Source organism: Anas acuta, chromosome 2, assembly GCF_963932015.1.
Source record: "Anas acuta chromosome 2, bAnaAcu1.1, whole genome shotgun sequence".
NCBI lineage: Eukaryota > Metazoa > Chordata > Aves > Anseriformes > Anatidae > Anas > Anas acuta.
Window position 1 is genome coordinate 122,421,234 of NC_088980.1, and position 22,976 is coordinate 122,444,209.

The 22,976-nt window shown below is 47.2% G+C and overlaps 1 protein-coding gene and 5 non-coding genes across 7 annotated transcripts in view; 1 reads left to right on the plus strand and 5 right to left on the minus strand.

Moving 5' to 3' along the window:
* Positions 1-21,241, plus strand: part of DNAJC5B (DnaJ heat shock protein family (Hsp40) member C5 beta) — a 37,936-nt gene extending 16,695 nt beyond the window's left edge. Inside the window, exons 2-4 of one of the 2 annotated variants that reach the window (XM_068671990.1) lie at positions 9,406-9,619; positions 13,243-13,417; positions 18,649-21,241. In XM_068671990.1, coding sequence (XP_068528091.1) covers positions 9,406-9,619; positions 13,243-13,417; positions 18,649-18,743 — 484 coding nt within the window. In that variant the 3' untranslated portion in view covers positions 18,744-21,241. Of the gene's footprint in view, positions 1-9,405; positions 9,620-12,935; positions 13,061-13,242; positions 13,418-18,648 lie in introns of those variants that run through there. The other variant, XR_011093029.1, reaches the window with a different exon arrangement.
* On the minus strand, positions 966-1,054 carry TRNAY-GUA (transfer RNA tyrosine (anticodon GUA)). The gene is given in 2 exon segments: positions 966-1,001; positions 1,018-1,054. It is a non-coding gene; the product is annotated as a tRNA-Tyr (tRNA).
* On the minus strand, positions 2,338-2,426 carry TRNAY-GUA (transfer RNA tyrosine (anticodon GUA)). The gene is given in 2 exon segments: positions 2,338-2,373; positions 2,390-2,426. It is a non-coding gene; the product is annotated as a tRNA-Tyr (tRNA).
* TRNAY-GUA (transfer RNA tyrosine (anticodon GUA)) lies at positions 3,709-3,797 on the minus strand. The gene is given in 2 exon segments: positions 3,709-3,744; positions 3,761-3,797. It is a non-coding gene; the product is annotated as a tRNA-Tyr (tRNA).
* Positions 5,080-5,168, minus strand: TRNAY-GUA (transfer RNA tyrosine (anticodon GUA)). The gene is given in 2 exon segments: positions 5,080-5,115; positions 5,132-5,168. It is a non-coding gene; the product is annotated as a tRNA-Tyr (tRNA).
* A 1,474-nt stretch (positions 21,242-22,715) lies between the features above and the next one.
* Positions 22,716-22,805, minus strand: TRNAY-GUA (transfer RNA tyrosine (anticodon GUA)). The gene is given in 2 exon segments: positions 22,716-22,751; positions 22,769-22,805. It is a non-coding gene; the product is annotated as a tRNA-Tyr (tRNA).
* Positions 22,806-22,976: the final 171 nt, after the last annotated feature.

The following is a 22,976-nucleotide window of genomic DNA, read 5'->3' on the forward strand; positions in this document are numbered from 1 at the left end:
AACAACACCCATCACCCATCTTCTCACTAACCTCCTCCACACTTCCGCAACACCCCAAACAACCCCTCACGGCTTCGCCTTGCGCACAAGGGCAACACACACTCTGTCCTCAGCATGCGCAGAGTGCAACCGCTACCTCCAACAGCTCCCACCTTCGGCCGGTAATACCGCCTGTGGCAGGGCTTTAGCACCTCCGCCTCACGACCACTCACGCACGCGGAGCGCACAGAGCCCCTGCCCACCCTCACCCGCTGTCTGACTCTCCTCAGTGCAAAAGCCACTTTCCCCCTTTCACCCTGGGACACCCCTCCTGCTTCAACAGGGCTTCCTTCTTCCGCGCTCTTCTGCCAATGGCCGGACAAAAAGGACGAGCCCTACTGCATCGACAACGACCCAAGAAGTGACGCCGAGAAAGGGGGCTTCTTTCCTCCCCACAAAGCCCACTCTTCTCCAGGCTCTGGGTAGGCCCCCGTTCGTCGAAGCGTCCTCGGCGAGCACGTGTTCCCAAGTCCCGCAGTCCCTACGGTGGCCTTCTCCTCAGCCTGCAGCACTTGCTCAACGTCTTCCTCGCACACTGAGGCCTACACAAGGTCGTGCTTCTCTTGATGCCGTTGATCGCGTGCCCATTAGTGGCGCAGGAGAATCCCTTCCCTCCTGCTCCTGCCCGTGCTGCCCTTGGCCCACAGGCTGACTGGGTGCTGTCCTCGTGCGCAGCAGCCCAGACGCTGCGCAGGTTCTCCAGAGCCCCCCAGTACAGACAACACGCGTCCCTCCTGCCGCAGGCCTGATGATCAGGCAAGGGGACGGAAAAGCATTGGAGAATGCGGGCATCGATCCCGCTGCCTCTCACATGCTAAGCGAGCGCTCTACCACTTGAGCTAATTCCCCAGCCCACGGCCGGCCCCTGGGCAGCCGTCTGCTCGCAGTCACCCAGCCCGTGGCCTGGACAAGAGCCAAAAGGGCACTCCTTCGAGCCGGAGTTGAACCAGCGACCTAAGGATGGCCGTGCATGGGAGCCTACAGTCCTCCGCTCTACCAGCTGAGCTATCGAAGGAATCACAGACACCTGCCCGGCAACACGCCCTTCACACGCCCCTCACACACCTCTCCCGCCTCCACAACTAAGCAGCACCACTCTGCCACAACTCCTACTCCATACACGCTACCCTACAACACCAACACACCTCTACGCACGCCTCAGGCGCTTGCCTCACTACAGGCACGTACACAGAAACACAGAAACACAGAAACACAGAAACCCTTTCCTTGCCCTCTCCTCACACACACAGACAAACAGAATGCTACCGCCTCAAACCACTCGCCTGAACCTTCTGCCCTCCTCTCACTTCACCTCCCATCAACACGCTCACAAAACAACACCCATCACCCATCTTCTCACTAACCTCCTCCACACTTCCGCAACACCCCAAACAACCCCTCACGGCTTCGCCTTGCGCACAAGGGCAACACACACTCTGTCCTCAGCATGCGCAGAGTGCAACCGCTACCTCCAACAGCTCCCACCTTCGGCCGGTAATACCGCCTGTGGCAGGGCTTTAGCACCTCCGCCTCACGACCACTCACGCACGCGGAGCGCACAGAGCCCCTGCCCACCCTCACCCGCTGTCTGACTCTCCTCAGTGCAAAAGCCACTTTCCCCCTTTCACCCTGGGACACCCCTCCTGCTTCAACAGGGCTTCCTTCTTCCGCGCTCTTCTGCCAATGGCCGGACAAAAAGGACGAGCCCTACTGCATCGACAACGACCCAAGAAGTGACGCCGAGAAAGGGGGCTTCTTTCCTCCCCACAAAGCCCACTCTTCTCCAGGCTCTGGGTAGGCCCCCGTTCGTCGAAGCGTCCTCGGCGAGCACGTGTTCCCAAGTCCCGCAGTCCCTACGGTGGCCTTCTCCTCAGCCTGCAGCACTTGCTCAACGTCTTCCTCGCACACTGAGGCCTACACAAGGTCGTGCTTCTCTTGATGCCGTTGATCGCGTGCCCATTAGTGGCGCAGGAGAATCCCTTCCCTCCTGCTCCTGCCCGTGCTGCCCTTGGCCCACAGGCTGACTGGGTGCCGTCCTCGTGCGCAGCAGCCCAGACGCTGCGCAGGTTCTCCAGAGCCCCCCAGTACAGACAACACGCGTCCCTCCTGCCGCAGGCCTGATGATCAGGCAAGGGGACGGAAAAGCATTGGAGAATGCGGGCATCGATCCCGCTGCCTCTCACATGCTAAGCGAGCGCTCTACCACTTGAGCTAATTCCCCAGCCCACGGCCGGCCCCTGGGCAGCCGTCTGCTCGCAGTCACCCAGCCCGTGGCCTGGACAAGAGCCAAAAGGGCACTCCTTCGAGCCGGAGTTGAACCAGCGACCTAAGGATGGCCGTGCATGGGAGCCTACAGTCCTCCGCTCTACCAGCTGAGCTATCGAAGGAATCACAGACACCTGCCCGGCAACACGCCCTTCACACGCCCCTCACACACCTCTCCCGCCTCCACAACTAAGCAGCACCACTCTGCCACAACTCCTCCTCCATACACACTACCCTACAACACCAACACACCTCTACACACGCCTCAGGCGCTTGCCTCACTACAGGCACGTACACAGAAACACAGAAACACAGAAACACAGAAACCCTTTCCTTGCCCTCTCCTCACACACACAGACAAACAGAATGCTACCGCCTCAAACCACTCGCCTGAACCTTCTGCCCTCCTCTCACTTCACCTCCCATCAACACGCTCACAAAACAACACCCATCACCCATCTTCTCACTAACCTCCTCCACACTTCCGCAACACCCCAAACAACCCCTCACGGCTTCGCCTTGCGCACAAGGGCAACACACACTCTGTCCTCAGCATGCGCAGAGTGCAACCGCTACCTCCAACAGCTCCCACCTTCGGCCGGTAATACCGCCTGTGGCAGGGCTTTAGCACCTCCGCCTCACGACCACTCACGCACGCGGAGCGCACAGAGCCCCTGCCCACCCTCACCCGCTGTCTGACTCTCCTCAGTGCAAAAGCCACTTTCCCCCTTTCACCCTGGGACACCCCTCCTGCTTCAACAGGGCTTCCTTCTTCCGCGCTCTTCTGCCAATGGCCGGACAAAAAGGACGAGCCCTACTGCATCGACAACGACCCAAGAAGTGACGCCGAGAAAGGGGGCTTCTTTCCTCCCCACAAAGCCCACTCTTCTCCAGGCTCTGGGTAGGCCCCCGTTCATCGAAGCGTCCTCGGCGAGCACGTGTTCCCAAGTCCCGCAGTCCCTACGGTGGCCTTCTCCTCAGCCTGCAGCACTTGCTCAACGTCTTCCTCACACACTGAGGCCTACACAAGGTCAGCTTCTCTTGATGCCGTCGATCGCGTGCCCATTAGTGGCGCAGGAGAATCCCTTCCCTCCTGCTCCTGCCCGTGCTGCCCTTGGCCCACAGGCTGACTGGGTGCCGTCCTCGTGCGCAGCAGCCCAGACGCTGCGCAGGTTCTCCAGAGCCCCCCAGTACAGACAACACGCGTCCCTCCTGCCGCAGGCCTGATGATCAGGCAAGGGGACGGAAAAGCATTGGAGAATGCGGGCATCGATCCCGCTGCCTCTCACATGCTAAGCGAGCGCTCTACCACTTGAGCTAATTCCCCAGCCCACGGCCGGCCCCTGGGCAGCCGTCTGCTCGCAGTCACCCAGCCCGTTGCCTGGACAAGAGCCAAAAGGGCACTCCTTCGAGCCGGAGTTGAACCAGCGACCTAAGGATGGCCGTGCATGGGAGCCTACAGTCCTCCGCTCTACCAGCTGAGCTATCGAAGGAATCACAGACACCTGCCTGGCAACACGCCCTTCACACGCCCCTCACACACCTCTCCCGCCTCCACAACTAAGCAGCACCACTCTGCCACAACTCCTCCTCCATACACGCTACCCTACAACACCAACACACCTCTACGCACGCCTCAGGCGCTTGCCTCACTACAGGCACGTACACAGAAACACAGAAACACAGAAACACAGAAACCCTTTCCTTGCCCTCTCCTCACACACACAGACAAACAGAATGCTACCGCCTCAAACCACTCGCCTGAACCTTCTGCCCTCCTCTCACTTCACCTCCCATCAACACGCTCACAAAACAACACCCATCACCCATCTTCTCACTAACCTCCTCCACACTTCCGCAACACCCCAAACAACCCCTCACGGCTTCGCCTTGCGCACAAGGGCAACACACACTCTGTCCTCAGCATGCGCAGAGTGCAACCGCTACCTCCAACAGCTCCCACCTTCGGCCGGTAATACCGCCTGTGGCAGGGCTTTAGCACCTCCGCCTCACGACCACTCACGCACGCGGAGCGCACAGAGCCCCTGCCCACCCTCACCCGCTGTCTGACTCTCCTCAGTGCAAAAGCCACTTTCCCCCTTTCACCCTGGGACACCCCTCCTGCTTCAACAGGGCTTCCTTCTTCCGCGCTCTTCTGCCAATGGCCGGACAAAAAGGACGAGCCCTACTGCATCGACAACGACCCAAGAAGTGACGCCGAGAAAGGGGGCTTCTTTCCTCCCCACAAAGCCCACTCTTCTCCAGGCTCTGGGTAGGCCCCCGTTCATCGAAGCGTCCTCGGCGAGCACGTGTTCCCAAGTCCCGCAGTCCCTACGGTGGCCTTCTCCTCAGCCTGCAGCACTTGCTCAACGTCTTCCTCACACACTGAGGCCTACACAAGGTCAGCTTCTCTTGATGCCGTCGATCGCGTGCCCATTAGTGGTGCAGGAGAATCCCTTCCCTCCTGCTCCTGCCCGTGCTGCCCTTGGCCCACAGGCTGACTGGGTGCTGTCCTCGTGCGCAGCAGCCCAGACGCTGCGCAGGTTCTCCAGAGCCCCCCAGTACAGACAACACGCGTCCCTGCTGCCGCAGGCCCGATGATCAGGCAAGGGGATGGAAAAGCATTGGAGAATGCGGGCATCGATCCCGCTGCCTCTCACATGCTAAGCGAGCGCTCTACCACTTGAGCTAATTCCCCAGCCCACGGCCGGCCCCTGGGCAGCCGTCTGCTCGCAGTCACCCAGCCCGTGGCCTGGACAAGAGCCAAAAGGGCACTCCTTCGAGCCGGAGTTGAACCAGCGACCTAAGGATGGCCGTGCATGGGAGCCTACAGTCCTCCGCTCTACCAGCTGAGCTATCGAAGGAATCACAGACATCTTGTGTAATATATACCGTTTGTATATCTCTCAAACTCTTATGCTTCTTACTGAGCAGAGTATCCGCACTTATCAAGAACCCCTCTAGTATATAAACTCCCTAGCAATACCAGTGATGTTGAATAGATCCTCAAACACCATTCTAAGCCACTCTCCCACCCTCTGTTGTGATGGATAATCTACCTAACAAGTGTACTGTTCATACCTTTTCATTTTTTTCTCTGAATTTCTTTTAGCTTTCTAAGCATTTATCTCTCTTGATATCTTAGTCTACTTTGATTTTTTTAAAATACATGCCCTTTATAGTAAGGTCCTTGTGCAGCTTTTCTATTTCCTGCTTTCTTCTGCAATGGATAACCTTTAAAACTCAGTGTCTTGCTCTTTCTGCTTTGTGTGAGCTGTGTTGGAGCATGTTTTCTCCCTTGTAATTGCATTTCTACTTTCCCTCTTTGTCATGAATCTGGGCCTGGCCCTTTTTACTCAAGTAGCCTGCCTCATATATTCTGCATGCACACCACCACTGAGCTGTCTTTGTAGATCTGTGTCTGAAGCTTGTCCCGTTCTCACTCTTGACCATGAGCAGCACTCTTACCTCAGTCTCCGTATTCTGACCTCACAATTGCTGAGGAGGTGTGGATGTTTCAAAGGTGGCAAAGGTGTCACGTTATCTGCGCAAGAGCCAAAAAGGTACTTCTTCACAATGGAGTTGAACAAACAAGTTAAGGATAGCCATGCAAGAGTACCTATAATCTCCTCCTTTACCAGCTGTGTATTGATGGAGTGGCTGGAGTATGAGTTACAGCACTCCATTTTCCATTGCACTGTTTTTACACCCACTTTCCTGCCTCCAATATGCACTCTCTCCACCCAGATATACCTCCAGCAGACTGTGTGTGTAGCACAATCTGGGCCTGATCTCAGCTCGCACTCTAAGCCTACCACTAACAGAAGTGCCAAGGGTGTTCTTCCAAATTCCTTTCCCTGAATGCCCCAGTCTTCTTGTGGAATAGTTGTGTCTTTCCTTTTTCTCACTTATCTCTCCCAAAAGTGTCACATTGCTTTCTGCTATCAAGGGCTGCAGTGGTCAGTGGAGAAGAGACCATTCATCATGAGAAAAATCTGAATTGACTTGAAGTTGTGTGTTTGGTATAAGAAGGAGGCCAGAATTCATTTTACTTTTTTTTTTTGTTTGTTTTGGCCTTCTTCCCTTTTGTATTCAAAATGAACAGCTATTACTACTTACCTAGACATTTCACTTCCAAGAGACTCACGGGGAAACTTCTGTATAGCTGACACGTTCTCTTATTTCACAAAATCATAGAATGTTTTGGGGGAGCAAAGGGGGGAGAGTCACATGACCTACTAGATACACTTCTTTTGATGCAGCCCAGGATACAGTTGTCTTTCTGGGTTGCAAATTGGCTCACATTAAGCTTTTAATCCACTGGTATATTTGATGTCCTTCTCCTCAAGGCTGCTCTTTATCCACTCATTGCCCAGCCTGTGTTCTTCTTTGGGATTGCCCCAACCCAGTTGTTGGACTTACACTTGGCCTTGTTGAACTGCCTGTTGATCACACAGGACCCCCTCTCATGCCTGTCAAAGTCCCTTTGGATGGCAACCCTTCCATCTAGCATGTCTGCTGCACCATTTGTCTTGGTGTCATCTGCAAACTTGCTGAGGATGCATTCAATCCCACTGTCCCTGCCACCAACAAGGATGTTAAATAGTTAAATAAGATTCCTGACAAACACCACTCATCATTGATCTCCACCTTTGAGTTCTTTAAAAGACGTTTAGATTTAGAGCTTAGCGATATGGTTTAGTGGAGGACTTGTTAGTGTTAGGTCAGAGGTTGGGCTAGGTGATCTTGGAGGTCTCTTCTAACCTAGATTATTCTGTGATTCTGTGAATATTAAGCCATTGACCGCAAGTCTTTGAGTGCAACCATCCAGCTAATTCCTTACCCACTGAGTGGTCTGTCTATCAAATCCATGTCTTTCCAACTTGGAGACAAGGATATTATGCAGGACAGTGTCATATTCTTTGCTCAAGTCCAGGTATATGATGTTACTTTCTCTTCTCTTATCCACCAGTGCTGTAACCCTATCACAGAAGGCTGTCATGTCATGTTCTTTTCCTTATTTTTGTTCTTGTCCTTACTTTTACTGTTTCTTGGGCTGAACCTAATGGAGTCCTTTCTCTCACTCATATGAATCACACTGGCAGTATATAGATCTCTGACCCACCACTAAATCATCACCAATTAGTATATGACATCTTGTGCAGGGAGTAGTTAGCATGATATTTTTATTGAATTTTCTCAATACTAAGCTAAAGTAAGTATGTAACTAATATAACTAATATTTTTTCACCTCTTTGAAATGACATTGCATTCAAATTCTTATGAGATTTTTGGGAAAGAGAAGAGGGCAGAAGAGGTCTTTGGGGCTGTTAGTTGTGGGAAAAGGAAGAAGGGCCAGAGATTGATTGTCTGATGCCTCCAGCCAAGCATGAGTTTTGAAAGAAATGCCTCTCCCATTTTTCATTCTAATTGCTAGGTTTTGTTTTCAGCTAAGAAAAGGAATAGATTGCATAAGCTACTTAAATACTTGGTTGGCACATTATGTCATTAGTCATGCAAGAATGAGCTTGTTTTTCCAGTTCTTCTATTTCATCTTTTATTATATTTAAGGTACCATATGCACAATATACTAGCTATGACTGAACATGAAGCTACTGATGCTATTAGAGACATTTTTAAGGAGTCAGCTATGATCTATGAGAAGATGATTTGAGTTCAGTGTATAGAATTGAAGATATTGTTGTCAGAGGCTATTCTCAGGCTCATATCAGTCTTGACACTGGCAGAATGTCTCCAAGACAGGAACCATCATCAAGAGCAAAGCACTTAGATTTTGCTGGGAGGATAACCAGTGCTGGGACTTCAGTAGAAAGTCAATCAGTATCCCACTCAGAGGATAAATTTGTTAGAGCAAGTGTGGGCACGCTGCCTTCACACCACAATTAATTTATTTGTTTACTTACTTATTTTGGCATAATGGTCATGACTAGCTCCTGAAACACTCAGAGAGAACATTTAAAAATACAACATAGCTTGACTTAGGTGAGGATGACAGAATTAAATACTCTATTAAATCACTTTTGATGCCACTAGAGGTCAGCACTAGTCATTAAATAAATGTCCTCGGAAAATTTTATTGCCACTTCTACAAAGGGAGTGGAGATTTTCGAAAAGATACACTTACGTCTATGCTTGCTTTGCAGGTACATGTGAGCTTACACTGCTCCAACGTGGTTGGAAGCAAACCCTTTTTTCCCCAAATCTGATTCCCCAGTGCTGTCTGTGAGCCAACAGTCCCACATGGTTGTTTTCCAGCTGTATCTGTACTCTAATTCTGTAGCAACGAGCACAGTCAGAGAAAAGAGACAGTACCAAGACCTGTCCTGGCAAAGGCTTTCCACCAGCATAAACAGCTCCAAACGGCCAACAATCAGCTTCCACTACCTTAGGGACAGGCATTAAGTGTGGCAGTGATGAAGTAGACTCAGACAGGCATTGGAAATTGGGGCTAACTCATTATGCTTTTCCATCTTGTGCTTCAGAAGTATGCTTCCTTTCTCTTGCAAGTCCTAAATTTGTTTTTCATCATCACTGTCTGGGCTTCTGCAAACACAGACACTGTTTACTATATTTTAATATAGCTACTATTGATAGACAATCAAGGGCTGAATTTCCTTTGCAATAAAGATCATTTTGATGGGATAAACATGTTTTTAAACAACCTTTACAAAATCTTCATCTTTGTTGAAACCTGCTAAATGATGCAAATCAGCTGCCAAACATAATGCAACAAATGTTTGTGATTTATTACCAGGCTAAAATCTGTGCTTCCAGCATGTATCGCTTTCTCCCTTAATTTGATAGCTGATGAGGTATCAAGGCACAATGTTCATGCCTAGTGTAACCAGCACATCTCTTTCACAAAAACTTTCATTTTCACTTACTTTGTGTCACCTTCCTTTTACTGAATGTTCTGTGTGTGTTAGAACTGGAAATAAGAAGGTCCAGGCTGAACGTACTGTTCAGAATAATTATGCCTCTGCTAGAGTATTTTGTAATGTTTTATATGTGTCCATATACACTCGTTATATGCACACACTACCCATGTTTATTTTCCTTTTTTTAATTTTTATGTTGAAGAAAATTGGCTCTGAAATATCATCCTGACAAGAACCCTGACAATCCAGAGGCTGCAGAAAAATTTAAAGAGATAAACAATGCTCATGCAACGCTGACTGATCTGTCCAAGCGAAACATTTATGACAAGTATGGATCCTTAGGGCTCTATGTGGCGGAGCAGTTTGGTGAGGAAAATGTTAACACATACTTCATGCTCTCAAGCTGGTGGGCAAAGGTAAGCTGTCATTTTCTGTTGAAAAGCAGGCATGATAATGCACAAAAATACTTATATACACCGGGAACCCCCTGAAAAACAAGGTGTTCATACTGGCTTAACAAAGAGTAGGATCAGGATGTAAAACACTACTAAAAGCTTAATTAAACAATAAAGTATCTGGGAAAATCAACAGTGGCAGATGTAGCATCAGCTCAGAAGAGGGCTATTATAGAATGTTTTCTTTTTCTTTCTAACTTGGTAAATAAAGCACATGTTTTGTAACACTTCCAGACATTAATTAGATTTGAATCTGGTGCTCCAGGTTAATTTTGACTTTCTTTTCAGTAGTGACTAAATAAAAGTGACTCATTGTTCAAAAATGAGAAGTCCCACTTATGTGACAACCAGTTAATAAGTTATTACAGTACAAATTTAGCTGTGTTCTTTGCTATATATAGCACACAGCATAAGTAAGCAATAATAATACATAACACTGTGGGATTATGGTGTCATATACGTGCCCTGTCAGTTCTTGGTGAGGGGGTGAGGGAAGGGAAGTGGAAGAAAAGGTGAGAACTGGGGAGTGGGGGAAGAGATCAGGAAAGGAAGAGAATGATGCATCAAAAACTGGCATATTGCTCAAGGAAAAACACCTCATGGAGTGCTCTTGTGATAAAAGAGTTGTGTTCATGTGCTTGCTTATGTCACTGTTATCCTCTGATGTTTCTATATGTCAAATTCTGGTGTTTCAGCAGATATTGAAATGTTACAGAAATGTAACAAACCAACAGAACTGCAAATATGCAAAACCAATGCTCTCCCCACCTGTTTCCAACAATAAAAAGCAGGAAAGAAAGGTCTCTGCTGGAACAAGTGGGAAATGGTGAAACAAACCTGCTGTGACAGCTTTGATCTCAGAACGATGGAACGTGCATTCTTGCGTTCGTGACAGATCAGGGCAGTGCTTCACTGCCCTCACAGCCCCCTCACCGCAGATTTGTGGGTTTAGGAAGCTGAATCAGTATGAGATGGAAGCTGCTCAAATGCCAAACTGCAAATGAAACTAATGAACAAAAAGCACCAGTGTTGAAATGACACCTGCACGGTTGGGGTGGCATCCTCAGAAGCAGCCTGGAGGCTGTCTGCCTGCGGCTGGGCTCCTGGCCACAGCTGCTTTCTGTTCCTGCTGGGTCCATCCCTGTTCTCTTTGCTGTCCTTTCACCCTCTTCTTCGGCCTCTTTGTCATGGCTCAGGTGCCTGGAAGCATTCCCTTAGAGCTGAGAGAGCAACTGTACTGGCTCCTCTAACAGTCTTGATAATTAAAGTTTTCATCACATTTAGCTTTTATTTCCTCTTCTGCTTGCTGATTGTTAATGGAGACTTTATGAAGTATAAAATCATCTGTGGTCAGAAAATCAGGAACGGAAATAACTGCTGTGGCTTTGACTCATAAGGAGAGCAGCGGAGAGTACAGAGAGAAGCTAGTAAGTCCCTAACACAGAAAGGAGGAACGTGTGGATTGTTTCAAGAGAGATGTATCCTGGAGGTGAGAAGAGAGGTGCTGAATGTCCCAGCAAAATTAATCACTGTTTCCTGAGTTTTAAGAATTCTGTACACAATAGCCAGGAAAAATCCAAAATATGCAAATGGTTAGCACCTGAGGATTGTCACAAGTGGTCTCTCTCTATCTCTCCCCTAATCCCACACCTTGCCACCTCCAAAGCACAAACAGGTCACCAAATGTTTTTTTCAAGCTGAGGTCACTAATCCTCATCTCTTTTTTTCTCACACACAAATGGCAGGTCAGCTTCAGATTTTTATAGTATCCATCATAATACTATTTAAGTCTGACTGCAGATGATCTTAGGACCCCTAATTTTCTCCACTCTGGTCTGCAGAAGGTAGGGACCACAGCTTTTGCTTATTATCTTCTTCTTCAGCTACCAAAATTCCTGGTAAATCCTCTTCCCTAACACACTCATACTCAAAAAATCTGACAATCATGAGGAGGTGTATCATTAGAAGTAAAGAAAGTCAAATGAAAGGAGAAATGCAAAGTGAAAATTACTTTTTTGGAACTGCCAGACTTCTTAGCAGGCATATTAAACTTGGAACATGTTAACATGGGTAGTGGGTACTTGAACTGCGTATCCACTGGCAGACATAGGAGTTGTTCATTCATCTATTATTGCAAAAAGCAATTCTCCCTCTCCCATGAAGACAGTTTAATTATCACATCAGTGTTCTTCTGATTCCTGATTTATCACCTGCAATATTTTAAATACAAGAATCGTGAATCATTAATTTATCATTAATAGATTCACGTATATATTTCACTTGATAAACTTTTATACTTCTTTTCCTTCTATCCATTGTGCTGTTTTTTCCCCATTATGGCATAAACGATAAACAGACGGATAACTTATTTTAGAGGTTCTGAGATTTCTAACAGTTTCAGATGTCAGTTGGAAGGAAAACATTTTAAAAAGAAATGTCTGAGTCCTCCTTGTCTTTTAAAAAAGCATCCTGTTCACTCTTGATATATCTGTGGGTAGAATAGATTATCATTGGCCTCGAGCCTGCGAACACATAAACGGTAAATATTACACATGTAAATATCATATTACCTTCAAAGCTCGTGCTAACATTGCCTGAGACATGCATACATAACTGAGTGTTATTTACATAGCTTCATTGTCAAATTTGACAATATCCTGGCATTTATGCTTCCTTTCTTCTTCACCAGCATGTTTACTTATGAACCTAAGAACTAACTGCAAGAGCACATAAGTGAAACTGCATTTAGTAAAGGGCAGCCTGGATACCTGTAATACTAGAGCCTGGCTCTGCTGAGGCCTCTGCACTTGGTGTGACAGGGACAGGAGCAAGCAGGGGCAATGCTGGTGGGAGCTTCTTGATGCCTAACTCCCCAGACATAGAAACCACAGCCCAAGGAGTCTAACCTAGGAGTTGTCACCTCTCTGCTTCTGCACAGGCTAAAGAAGAGAAGGAGACACCTCCAAAGGGCAATGCAAATTCTCCTGGGGCTGATTCACCCTCTGGAAGGTCTTTTAGCTTCCCATCACCTATCTGGGGAGCCCACAGAAACTGTGGGTCTAATTTAGCTGCCTTAGTTCAGTGTCTGAAGTTGTGTGGATGCATCTGAGTCTTCACTTCTTTTTCTCTTGGCTTTGTTATTAACAAGAACCTGCCAGTAAATAAGTGTTTGCAAAAAAAAAAAAAAAAAAAAAAAAAAAAAAAAAAAAAAAGTTCTTGGGCAAATGAGTCATTTTTAAGATGGAAATGAGTCATTTTAAGGTGGGTGGGGTTTTGCATACTGCCTGGAGGTTTTTTCTGAGGGCCGTCAGCTGAAGACAGGCGTTCAGGAGCTGGGCATGCGGGGGCCTGTTGGTTGGTGGCTTCTTTGTGGCTGTGGTCCCGAGTGTCAAGCAGGAGCTGGTGGGTGAGGAGGACCCTGGAAGGTCTGGTCCTGATTTAGGCACTCGTCTGGTGGTCGGACTCCTCTGAGAACCACGCATGTGGGAGCCCGAGTCCCTTTGAAGAGTCTCTTTGAAGAGGCTGCTGTGGGTTTCGGGAAGGTCACTGCTCATGGGGTTTTCCTCTTGCTCTCTTCAACCCAGGGCTTGTTTGCAGTCTGCGGCCTCCTGACGGGCTGCTACCTCTGCTGCTGCCTCTGCTGCTGTTTCAACTGCTGCTGTGGAAAGTGCAAACCCAAAGCACCTGAAGGGGAAGAGTATGAGTTCTGTGTGTCTCCGGAAGATTTGGAAGAGCAAATTAAGAACGACATGGAAAGAGGTGTGTATTATAGGGGCTTACTGGGGAGCAAAGCTGTTCAAAGCAGCCCCTGGAGCCTGTAGGCCAGATGTTGTGCTCGTGGTGCTGAGGCTGATTCCAGACGGCCGTGGAGATGTGCCAATTCTCTCCAGCTAACACCGTGACCTAGTGAACCTCCCAAGTAGCATGATAATGAAAAATTGAACTTATGGAACTAATAACAAAATATCTCCTCCATCTCTTTATTAGACACAAACATCAGAAGTCTCAGGGCTCATCTGAAGAGAAGATGCTCGCCTTCTAGCCCCCCATACCCCTGTTGCTTCATATCCCAGATCCTGTACATGCATAGCTGGCTCCAGCTGGACTGGAGCTTGCCACATCTCACCTGCCTGAAAAAGTACATTCAGTTTTTACTCAGGTAAAATTCATCACTTTTTGTAACAGGCTGGCCATGCCCATTAAAGAAAGGCTTTAAGAAAAGATGCAGAGCTTCCAGCTGTAGGGTTGCGCAGTAACCTAAGACATTCAGAGTGGGAGCTGCCCCTCTCTCTTCTACCTGCAAGCTGCTCCCTCTCTACTGCACTGGACACAGCAATTGTGCTGCCTCACCAGGAGCCAAACCTTGGATAGGACTCAGATGAAAAGTTATCTCCCCAAAAGAGCAAGCAGTTCCCTGCCAGTTTAACTCCCTGGTGTGCCTCGCAGCAGGACAGGGCAAGTGCTAATCCAGCTCAAGGAAGGGATCACAGGCTGGGGACAGCAGGACCCCTGCACAGCAGGTTGCCCTCTTGGCTTGGCTTATTGTACTTAAACTAGCAGTGCCAAATTGCAAATGTCACATTCCCGTAGCAGGAAGAGTTTTCTCCCCTCTTTACACACAAATAAACCCTTTCATAAATATGTAACAAAACACCTGTAGTAGTTGAAACAAATGCTATTCATATAACTGATATGCCAATGAGTGTTGTTTTTAAATTGTTTTTGCCTAGAAGCATATCAAGGTAAATACAGTCAGCTTAGAAATCGATCATATTTGGTCAGTTGGTTCAAAGGTAACAAAAAAAAAAATGTTAGTGAAAGCTTTGTAACCACAGTGCATTATTTGAAATAAATGTAATATACAGTAAGACATTAAGCACCCGAAAAGTGCAAATATAAAATGGGTTTTGATGCTTATGGGTCTATGACACCAAAGTCAGAAATACAAAGGTGTAACTTGGAAAAATGTTTAATTTAGCATTTCCCTGTCTCTTTTTGTAATTTGGCAGGCATTTTGCTGCCTCTCAAAATCCAGGACAAATTTCTGCAGAGGAAGGAAAAAAAGGTTCTCCCTCCTTCCAGCACTAGTGGTGCTTCTTGACATGAGTTCAGTAACGTTAGGCCATCTTCCCATCCCTTTACTCCCACCAAATCTCACCTAAATATCCTATAAATTAGTAAACAAATAAATAAATTGCATGTTCAGCAAAGTACCACTATGTTTTAGATACTCTGAAGACAATATTGAGTGATCGGGTAGGTCTTGAAGAAAGCTAGCTATTTCTACCTTTCCTAGCCTTCTCTTCCATCTTGCTACAATTCCTTGCCAATCAAAACCAGCTTGCTTAAGCAGAGTAGAACTCTCTACATCTTAAAAGCAAACGAAAATAATGATAATAATAATAAAATAAAAGTAAAAACTTCATGACAGAAGATGGAGGGAGCATCTTTTCTGCAACTGAGAGGAAAATAGGCACTTCATTTAGAGAAATGAATGGTAACCAGCTCAAACTGCAGTTACTTTCCCTCTTCTCCTCACCAGATTTTAGGGATACTGGTAAAAAAGAATCAAATGACCTAGAATAGAAAAGATTGGGCTTTTCCACCAGACATTTTCAAATGTTGGGCCAGAGAAATGAATACTCATGCCTTCCTTTGTGTAAATAATAGAAATGCTCTTGTAGGTAATTCAGAAACACACTGTAATCAGTCCTGCAGCAGACTACGTTTTGGAAGAGAAAATCATATCAGGATCCAAATTCTTTACATGCCCTCTGCCCACAGACTGAGCATTCTAGTTGGTAATTAATTTCTTTGCTTCCTGCTGTCCCAAGTTTATATATTGTTGCTAGCCAGAATTTCTTTTACTGAGGTCAAAATGTAGATTCCCAAACTAAGGCCATACTTTTATTTACCCAAATATTTTATAATCAGCCCTTGCTTTTCTGAGGAATGCAACGGTGATAAAACATCACAGTCCCTGACGCTAAAAATCTCTGAGAGCAAGTCTCCACCAGTTCTTGCTGCACTCCCTGGGAGCTGCTTGCAGCCAGTCATACTGTGCAGAAAAGGCAGCATGCCTGTTGTGGGAGCAGGGACTTTCCTTTCCTGAAAGGGCACAACAGTAGTCATTTTTGAAATCCCTCACATTTCTCCTTAACAAAATTCAAGGTGCTATATAGTTTGATTCCCCAATTTAACATACCATAAAACACATTTATTAGTAAACAAAGATACGTGAGGCCAAAAATTCTGTGATTCATTCTTTAAAATGGAAAAGCAATGCGAGTTGTCACTGAAATCAACACAATCATTTCAAAACCCTCAATTCTGAAAAAAAAAATCATATTCCTCTAGAAAAAAAGTTTTATTCAAATAAATATTTGACTAGTTCAAGTGCTTGGCTAGCTGAGTGTCTGCTGTGGGAGACTTGTTTTACAGCTTTTACTTCCATGGGTAGTATCACCAACAAGAACTAAGATTAGGGATTCATAAGATCTGTCCTGTGCTTAGGTTACAGTGATTTCTTCCCATGATTATTGATTCGAATCACAAGAGGACTCTGGCTGTCACACAATGCACAAAAGAAGATCAATTTCCAAAATAAATCTTATATTCGGATGATTACATTTTAAATGTGACAGTTTTTAGCATTTCAGGAAAAAAAAGAAAAAGAAAAAAAGAAAAAAAAAAAGTGACATTATAAATGCATAAAGTCCAGTAACCTGTAATATCACACCATAATGCCACAGATGACCTGAGAAAATACCCTAACAGAGGTGAGCATCACACACCTCTCTGCAGCACAGACGTGCAGTCGTTCATTGTTTTCACTTGCACACAGTGCAGGCTGACAGATTTTACTTTCATTGAGGTCCATGGAAAACCTTCCATTGACTTCTGTGGTCCCAGGTGAGATGATGTTTGAGTTTGGATTGCCCTCGATGACGCACTCAAACAGTTTGTCTGGTTTGCTCTCCTCTCCTGTTTGGTTATCCTCACAAGAACAAAGCAAAACATTTCTAGACCAACTTTCATTTTACAGAAAATGAAATATGGGAGAAAAAGAAGAAAAAAAAAAAAAAAAAAGAAAGAAAGAAAAAAAAAAAAGGAGAGAGAAAGAATAAGATAAAAGAAAAATAAACAAACAAAAAAAGTAAAAGAAAAAAGAACCAGAATAACAAAGTACTTTCCTAACTCTGAAGCAGTAAGCTTTTAGCACTTCATTGTCTCCTCCACACTCCATATGATATCGATGTAGGCGAACAGTGAGCAGGAGCTATCTATAGAAAGCAGTTTAAGCTGTGAATCCTGCCGCACCTCCATTCTGCAGCTCTCCATTAACAGTCTATATTTGTACAGTTTATTATACCAGAGGTCCCTGCTTTGATAAAAAGCATCGTACACCTCAGAAGGGTGCAGGCAACAAGGACCAGGGGAAGGTGTCAGCTCAGCGCTGTGCGCAGATCAGCTGGGAGCAAGGTGACAGATTTTCAGTGGGTCCTCTTGTTGCACATCTGGGTACCACGGCAAAATTAGCTGCTAGGCTCTGCCCTCCACAAACGAGCTTCCAAAAAATGAACAACTTGGAGGCAGCAGAGGGTGGGAGGGAATGCTGCTCAGAGATCTGGAAAACACATAGCAACTTAAAAATGGATTGAAACTGCCAAAATAATGTGAAACCACACCAAGCTGAAGGCATTAATTACTCATATACTTTTAGAAGTTATGAAACATGTCTGTCTTTGACCTTGCGTCTAAATTAGGAATTGCCCATACAGAGAAGCTGCTCAGCATTTATCATCCTTGCCTTTCACCTTGACAGAGTCGAAGCGGTTCTGCCCCCACCGAGGGGAAGCCGTATGGCACGCAGTTAGATTCCTGCTCTGGGTTAAGTTACTCCTATACGTTACATCTTTTGCCCGTGATTCATCCCATCAACTGGCATGTAAACAGGAGGAAATGTCAGCTGTGTTTTTTTTTTTCTAAACATTCTGTCATTTGGAAAAAAAAAATGCAATTTGTATTCAATTACTCTGAAAACTGTTATTTTCAAGACAGATAGTTGAAAGATTTTCATACGAAAGCACCTTCACCAAGATTGCTGAACCTTTAAAATTCACTTTCTTGGACTTGAGTGCCCTCCTCCCCCCAAAAAAATGGTGGGTTGGAAGGAGGCCCGGGAGAAGGGCAGCCAAGCCCTGTTCATTATCAGAGCGAACACAACAGCCAGTGGGGAGCTCCGTAAGGACTCAACTTTTCTCTGCTCGACATCAAATGTATTTTTTTACAGATATATTGGGAAACCAAGTGCACAACTGAATGGAATGAGAAAGTAAGAAGTCATGAGCGGTTATATAGTGACTGTATGGGGTTTGGGCACTTCCAAGCTCGTCAAAACAATGGTCCTCAAAACTCCATTTAAAATAAATTACATAGGGCTTCGGAATGCAATTTGGCATTTTTATACCGCTTGCTGGCTTTCAGGATGTCTGTGCTTTCTTCACTGTCAGAGACATTACCGCTCACACATTGCTTTCCTTTTAACTCTCTTCTTTCTTTCCTGCTAACTTTGCCTTCTCCAAGACTCATTTCTGGCCCACTCAAATGCTGCCAAGGTCAGTGCTTGCTGAGTCACAGCGGCACTCGTTGTGTACCCATGTTTGCAGGAGCAAGCGCTTGCGACTGGAGCAGGCAGGGACCGCTGCCTTGCAATCCCCACGGGGCACCAGGTAAAGCTATTGTCCGGTTCAATTACAATAGCAGTAGTCACCCCGAAATCTGTCCTTACGCACGGACGAGGTGTAAGAGCATTTGTAGACTCGGCGTGAACATCGCTGCCTCTTCAGCAGGCACACAGCTGTCTCCGAAACCGAGATCAAGGCGCAAGCCAGGGCAGCAGATGACACGCGGTGGTGCCAGCGAGAAGCCTGGCTTTGGCAGCAAGGGAAGGATTCTTAAAAGTATTTTTGTCTCCCTCCCCGATTTAGATGGAGAGACTCCTATTGTGCTTCAGCCCACGAACGCAACCGAGAAGACGCAGCTCATCGGGGACAGCCACCGGAGCTACCGCACGGACTCCTAAAGCGGGCAATGAGGGTGCCTCCCGGGGGGTGTCACGGCAAGGAGGAACACGTGAAAAGCCCTGCAGCCTGTATTCGTAGCTGTCTCTAAGCTAATCAAGAGTAACCTGAGAGTAATTTCCTGTTGAGGCGGAATCTCCCTTTAGGTCACTTCGAGTGGGTTCACATCTGCCCTCTGCAAGGAGATGCCTACAGCCAGTACGGAGCTCTCGCTGCTTCAAGCTGCCCTGCTTGGCATGGGCTTTCCTCTGCAATACTCTCTTTGGTGCAATTGCTCTTCTCCCCTGTCCTCAGCTGGGGTTTCACCTCCCAGATATGGTCCTAAACACACTGGACACACCCGCTCCTTTTCTCTATGCCCCAGAGAAGATTTCCCTCAAAAAGGTCTGTGGCAAGGCAGCTGGGGCTGTCCTTCCCAAGGAGGAAAGGAGCTAGCACCTTGCTGGTGCCCAGCCCCAGAAATTGTGAATCTCAGTCAGGGGAAGGTGCTCCGGGGTCATTGTGGTGGTGGCCCCCGTTTCTCCATGGACGGGTTTTCTGTCCATGCTGGGCAGCCCCGACTTTTCCATCTGCAGCCACAGTGTGCTGGGAGTTGATCCCCAGCCAACAGCTTTCTGCCAGCTCTCTTACTCCCCGGTGCCCCTGGCCGCCGTCCCCACCACCCCGCTGGCACGGGGACAGCATCCATCACTCCCAAACAGCCTCGCGGGGCAGCAAGGACTTGGCAGGGCAGGGAGGCAGCAGAGGAGTGAGCATCCTCCCCATGGTCCTCGTCCTCAGGTGAGCCTGGGTCCTCCCCTCGGCCCTGGGCTTTAAGAGCACGTTGCATGGCTTTAAATAAAGAGGTAGGGATGAGAAACACGCTGATAGTTATACCCTCAAACACACAACATGTTCAGTTTTGAGCAAAACCACAGTGCTTATGTATTTCTGAAAAGTGAACCAGGTGTAAGGCTACATAAATTGGTGGAATTATGTGTGGGTACAGCTAAAGCAAGCATAAAGAAATTAGGCCCCGAATTTGTAAGAGACAAAGAAGTAACTCTGGGATCTTAAACTTAGCACTTGTCTCATTTGACAGAGTAGTTTAAGCCTTAGACAGATGAATTTCACTTTATTGATCATGTTACATCAATCACTGTCAGTTCTGTACACTTGCTATTTTTGTTCCTCTAATCACAGTGCTGCAGTCCAAAGGGGGAAGTAATGTACCACTGAATTACAGAGACCGGTGAACATATAGCTAGTCAAAAGTCTTATTCTCTTCTTTAAAATTGGATTCTGTGGTTGTGAAACATTATTGTCTTCCTTCCATTCTCACCTTTCACTTCAAATGTCATTTAGTGGCAGCTAAATATATGGGAAAAGAGTGTGTTTCATAGCACCAGCTATCACTCCAAAGTCAAGAAACACTACTTTTAACATTTCTTTAAAGTTCCCACAACACATGGATATTTTAAAAGCCATTTATTCTAGTTCAGATTATCTACCTGCTCTCCAAGTGCAGGCACTGGGGACAGCTAACACTCATGTTGTCCTCAGAAACAGTCCTGGTTTTTGCTGCAGAGAGGAGGGGAAGTCCCAGCACAACCAGGGCTGTTAGCCCCTCTTACCCATGGGCTGCAGATAAGGTCCCCATGCTTCAGATAAATTGGAGGGGTCACTCATATGTGCACAAATCCGGACCACTGCCCTACTTGTCCAGACAGCATTAGGGGGATGAGCAGATCAGGCCTGAAACTAGGGAAAGAGCTAAATCCTAGATCAGTAAAAGCATTTTGGTAATTTTATTCACCTTTGATGTCCCTCAGGACCCCAGAGTATGAGCCAGATCCAAGGTTTACTGAAATCAAGGAAATGATTTCCACAGGCCGGAGATGTACCGTAAGTCATGCGGTTCCTATTCACTCTTTCTAAATGAGAGATTTTTCTTGGGAAAGATTCATGACTCGATCTTGCGGGGTGATGCAAATAAGGACAAGCTGCCACATGCTTGTAAAGCCCTTTTACTGACATGGGGATCTCTACAGAGAAACCACCATGTATTATCTCAGTCAGCCAAAAACCCCAAAACAAACCAATGACCAAGCCTTTGAGTGGGTTCTCCAGGATTTACTGCTTAAAAATCTGTGTGTCTGAACCCATGGTTTGATTCCAAAGAGGCACCTTGGTTTTCAGGGTACCAGAACATTTGCCTCTCTCGCCATCATCAGGATCAGCTGAATTGAGAAAGGATGAATAAGGACTGCAGGACTTAGTTCTTCCATGGGATTTTACTGTTTGTTTTGCTTTTCCAAAATGTTGCTAAAGTGAACACAGCTGTGCTTATATGACCTGTTTTTATGTAAGGTTCAGTCACACACCCATTAATCTCCTCATAATGTACAGTTGCTCAAACTTCTGTTCTATTTTGCTGCATTTGTTTAAGATGTAAATTACCACACATTCCAAGCTACCTTTACCATCAAGCACTCTGACTAATAAAGCCTGCATGTACGAATCATAGCACTCCCTTCATTTTTCCATACCATCAACAACTTCATTGCAGTAACAACCACAAAAGCTGTCTCAACAGCTGTCCAGGATGATGGCTTTGCATCCTGACGAGCAGCAAGCAGCAGCTCAGGATTTCCCCGAAGAGGAACTCACTCCTGGATTGCGGCAGATGAACCTGTCTATGCAAAGCAGCCAGGGGTACAGCCACACATTGCAAACGCGTCCTTTACATACAGCACGACGCTTGTCTACGTAGGAAAATTCAGCAGTGGGTTGAAGTGATGCAACACGGTAGTTTTACTGGCCTAGATACCTGTATGGAACAATTTCCCCTAGCACAGGAACAATCAGCAGACCTCACATGAGCTTCCCTTGGGCCAGGATCTCACTCAGGGATTTTGCATCTGTCCGAGAGCCAGTGCAGAGTGCCAGATAATCTGGGCTGCTACAAGAGAGGGGTATTTCTCACTATGATGGTATCCAGCCTCTGTGACCTCAGCAGCCCAAGCATTCAAAAAATGGGTATGGGGCACCAGTTTTGGCTGGATGTATGTCATCTCTAAGATCTGTCCTTTTGAGTGCTTGAGTATGAATACACACCCAGCTTCACTCAAAATACAGAATGGAAGAAACATCTTAGAAGATTTAGGACTACCATTGGTATGGTAGTTACTAGCTACTTAGGTGGCTGGTGCACTTTTCTGCCACAATAAGGTTATACAATAAACAGCGTAACTTACTCCAAGACACATCAAATGGAGTAATACGCTGTTTAGTTTCATTGCTTACCTTCCCTAAGAATTAATACTCAGAGTATGGGTATGATTTCAGTCAAAAAAAAAAAAAAAAAAAAAAAATTTTTTGCCCTTTTTTAGAACAAAACTTCCACCAACGCCACGCGTTCGTGTTGCTGGAGGAGAAGCGGTGAGTGCGGGAGCGTGGCAGCAGAGGGCTCGGACCTTCGTGCCAGGGCCAGAAGGATGCTGGTGGTTAGCGGGGAGCCCGGAAAATTGTGTGTAAACATTTGGGGAGAGGAGAGGTGGTTCTGGAAAAAGCCCTCGGCGTTTCAACCCCCTGATGAGCCAGGACGATGCCAGCCGGCATGCTCCTGCAGCGACTTGCTTTGTGAGGGCTTGTGGTGGCCCAGAGCAGGAGGAAGGTGTGTGTTGTGTTGCTTTCTGTCACAACATAAACAGGTCTTGGCACTCGTGCAGCAGGCTCTGTGTCTCCCGTGACGGCGGCACGGCTCCTGCTGACCGTGGGCGAGTGGCAGCAAAGCCTTGGGGTGCTTCAGAGGCTGGGGCTGCCTCAGGGAGAAAACACGGAAAGAAAAGTGGCTGAAGATGTGTGAGGAGAAATGATGTGGGAGGACATTTTATCGAGATGGGGAACTGTAACAGCGGTGTGGGAGCTCGCTGGGTGATCTGTGAGGCGATAGCGGCTGCGAGCACCCAGTGGCGAAAAAAACGTTTGTCGTCTCCTTCGAGCCGGAATCGAACCAGCGACCTAAGGATTCCCGCGAGGTGCGCCCCTACAGTCCTCCGCTCTACCAGCTGAGCTATCGAAGGGACCTGCCCCACAGCCCGCCGACACGCCTCAAGAGCGCACCGCGCGCCACACGGCGCATGCGCGCACCGCGCAGGGCTCCCAGGCGGGGAGTGGCCGGGCCCGGGGCTCGCTGTGGGGTGGGAGCTGAGGGGAGGGGGGGGGGCGCGGGGCGGGGGGGGCGCGGCGGGGGG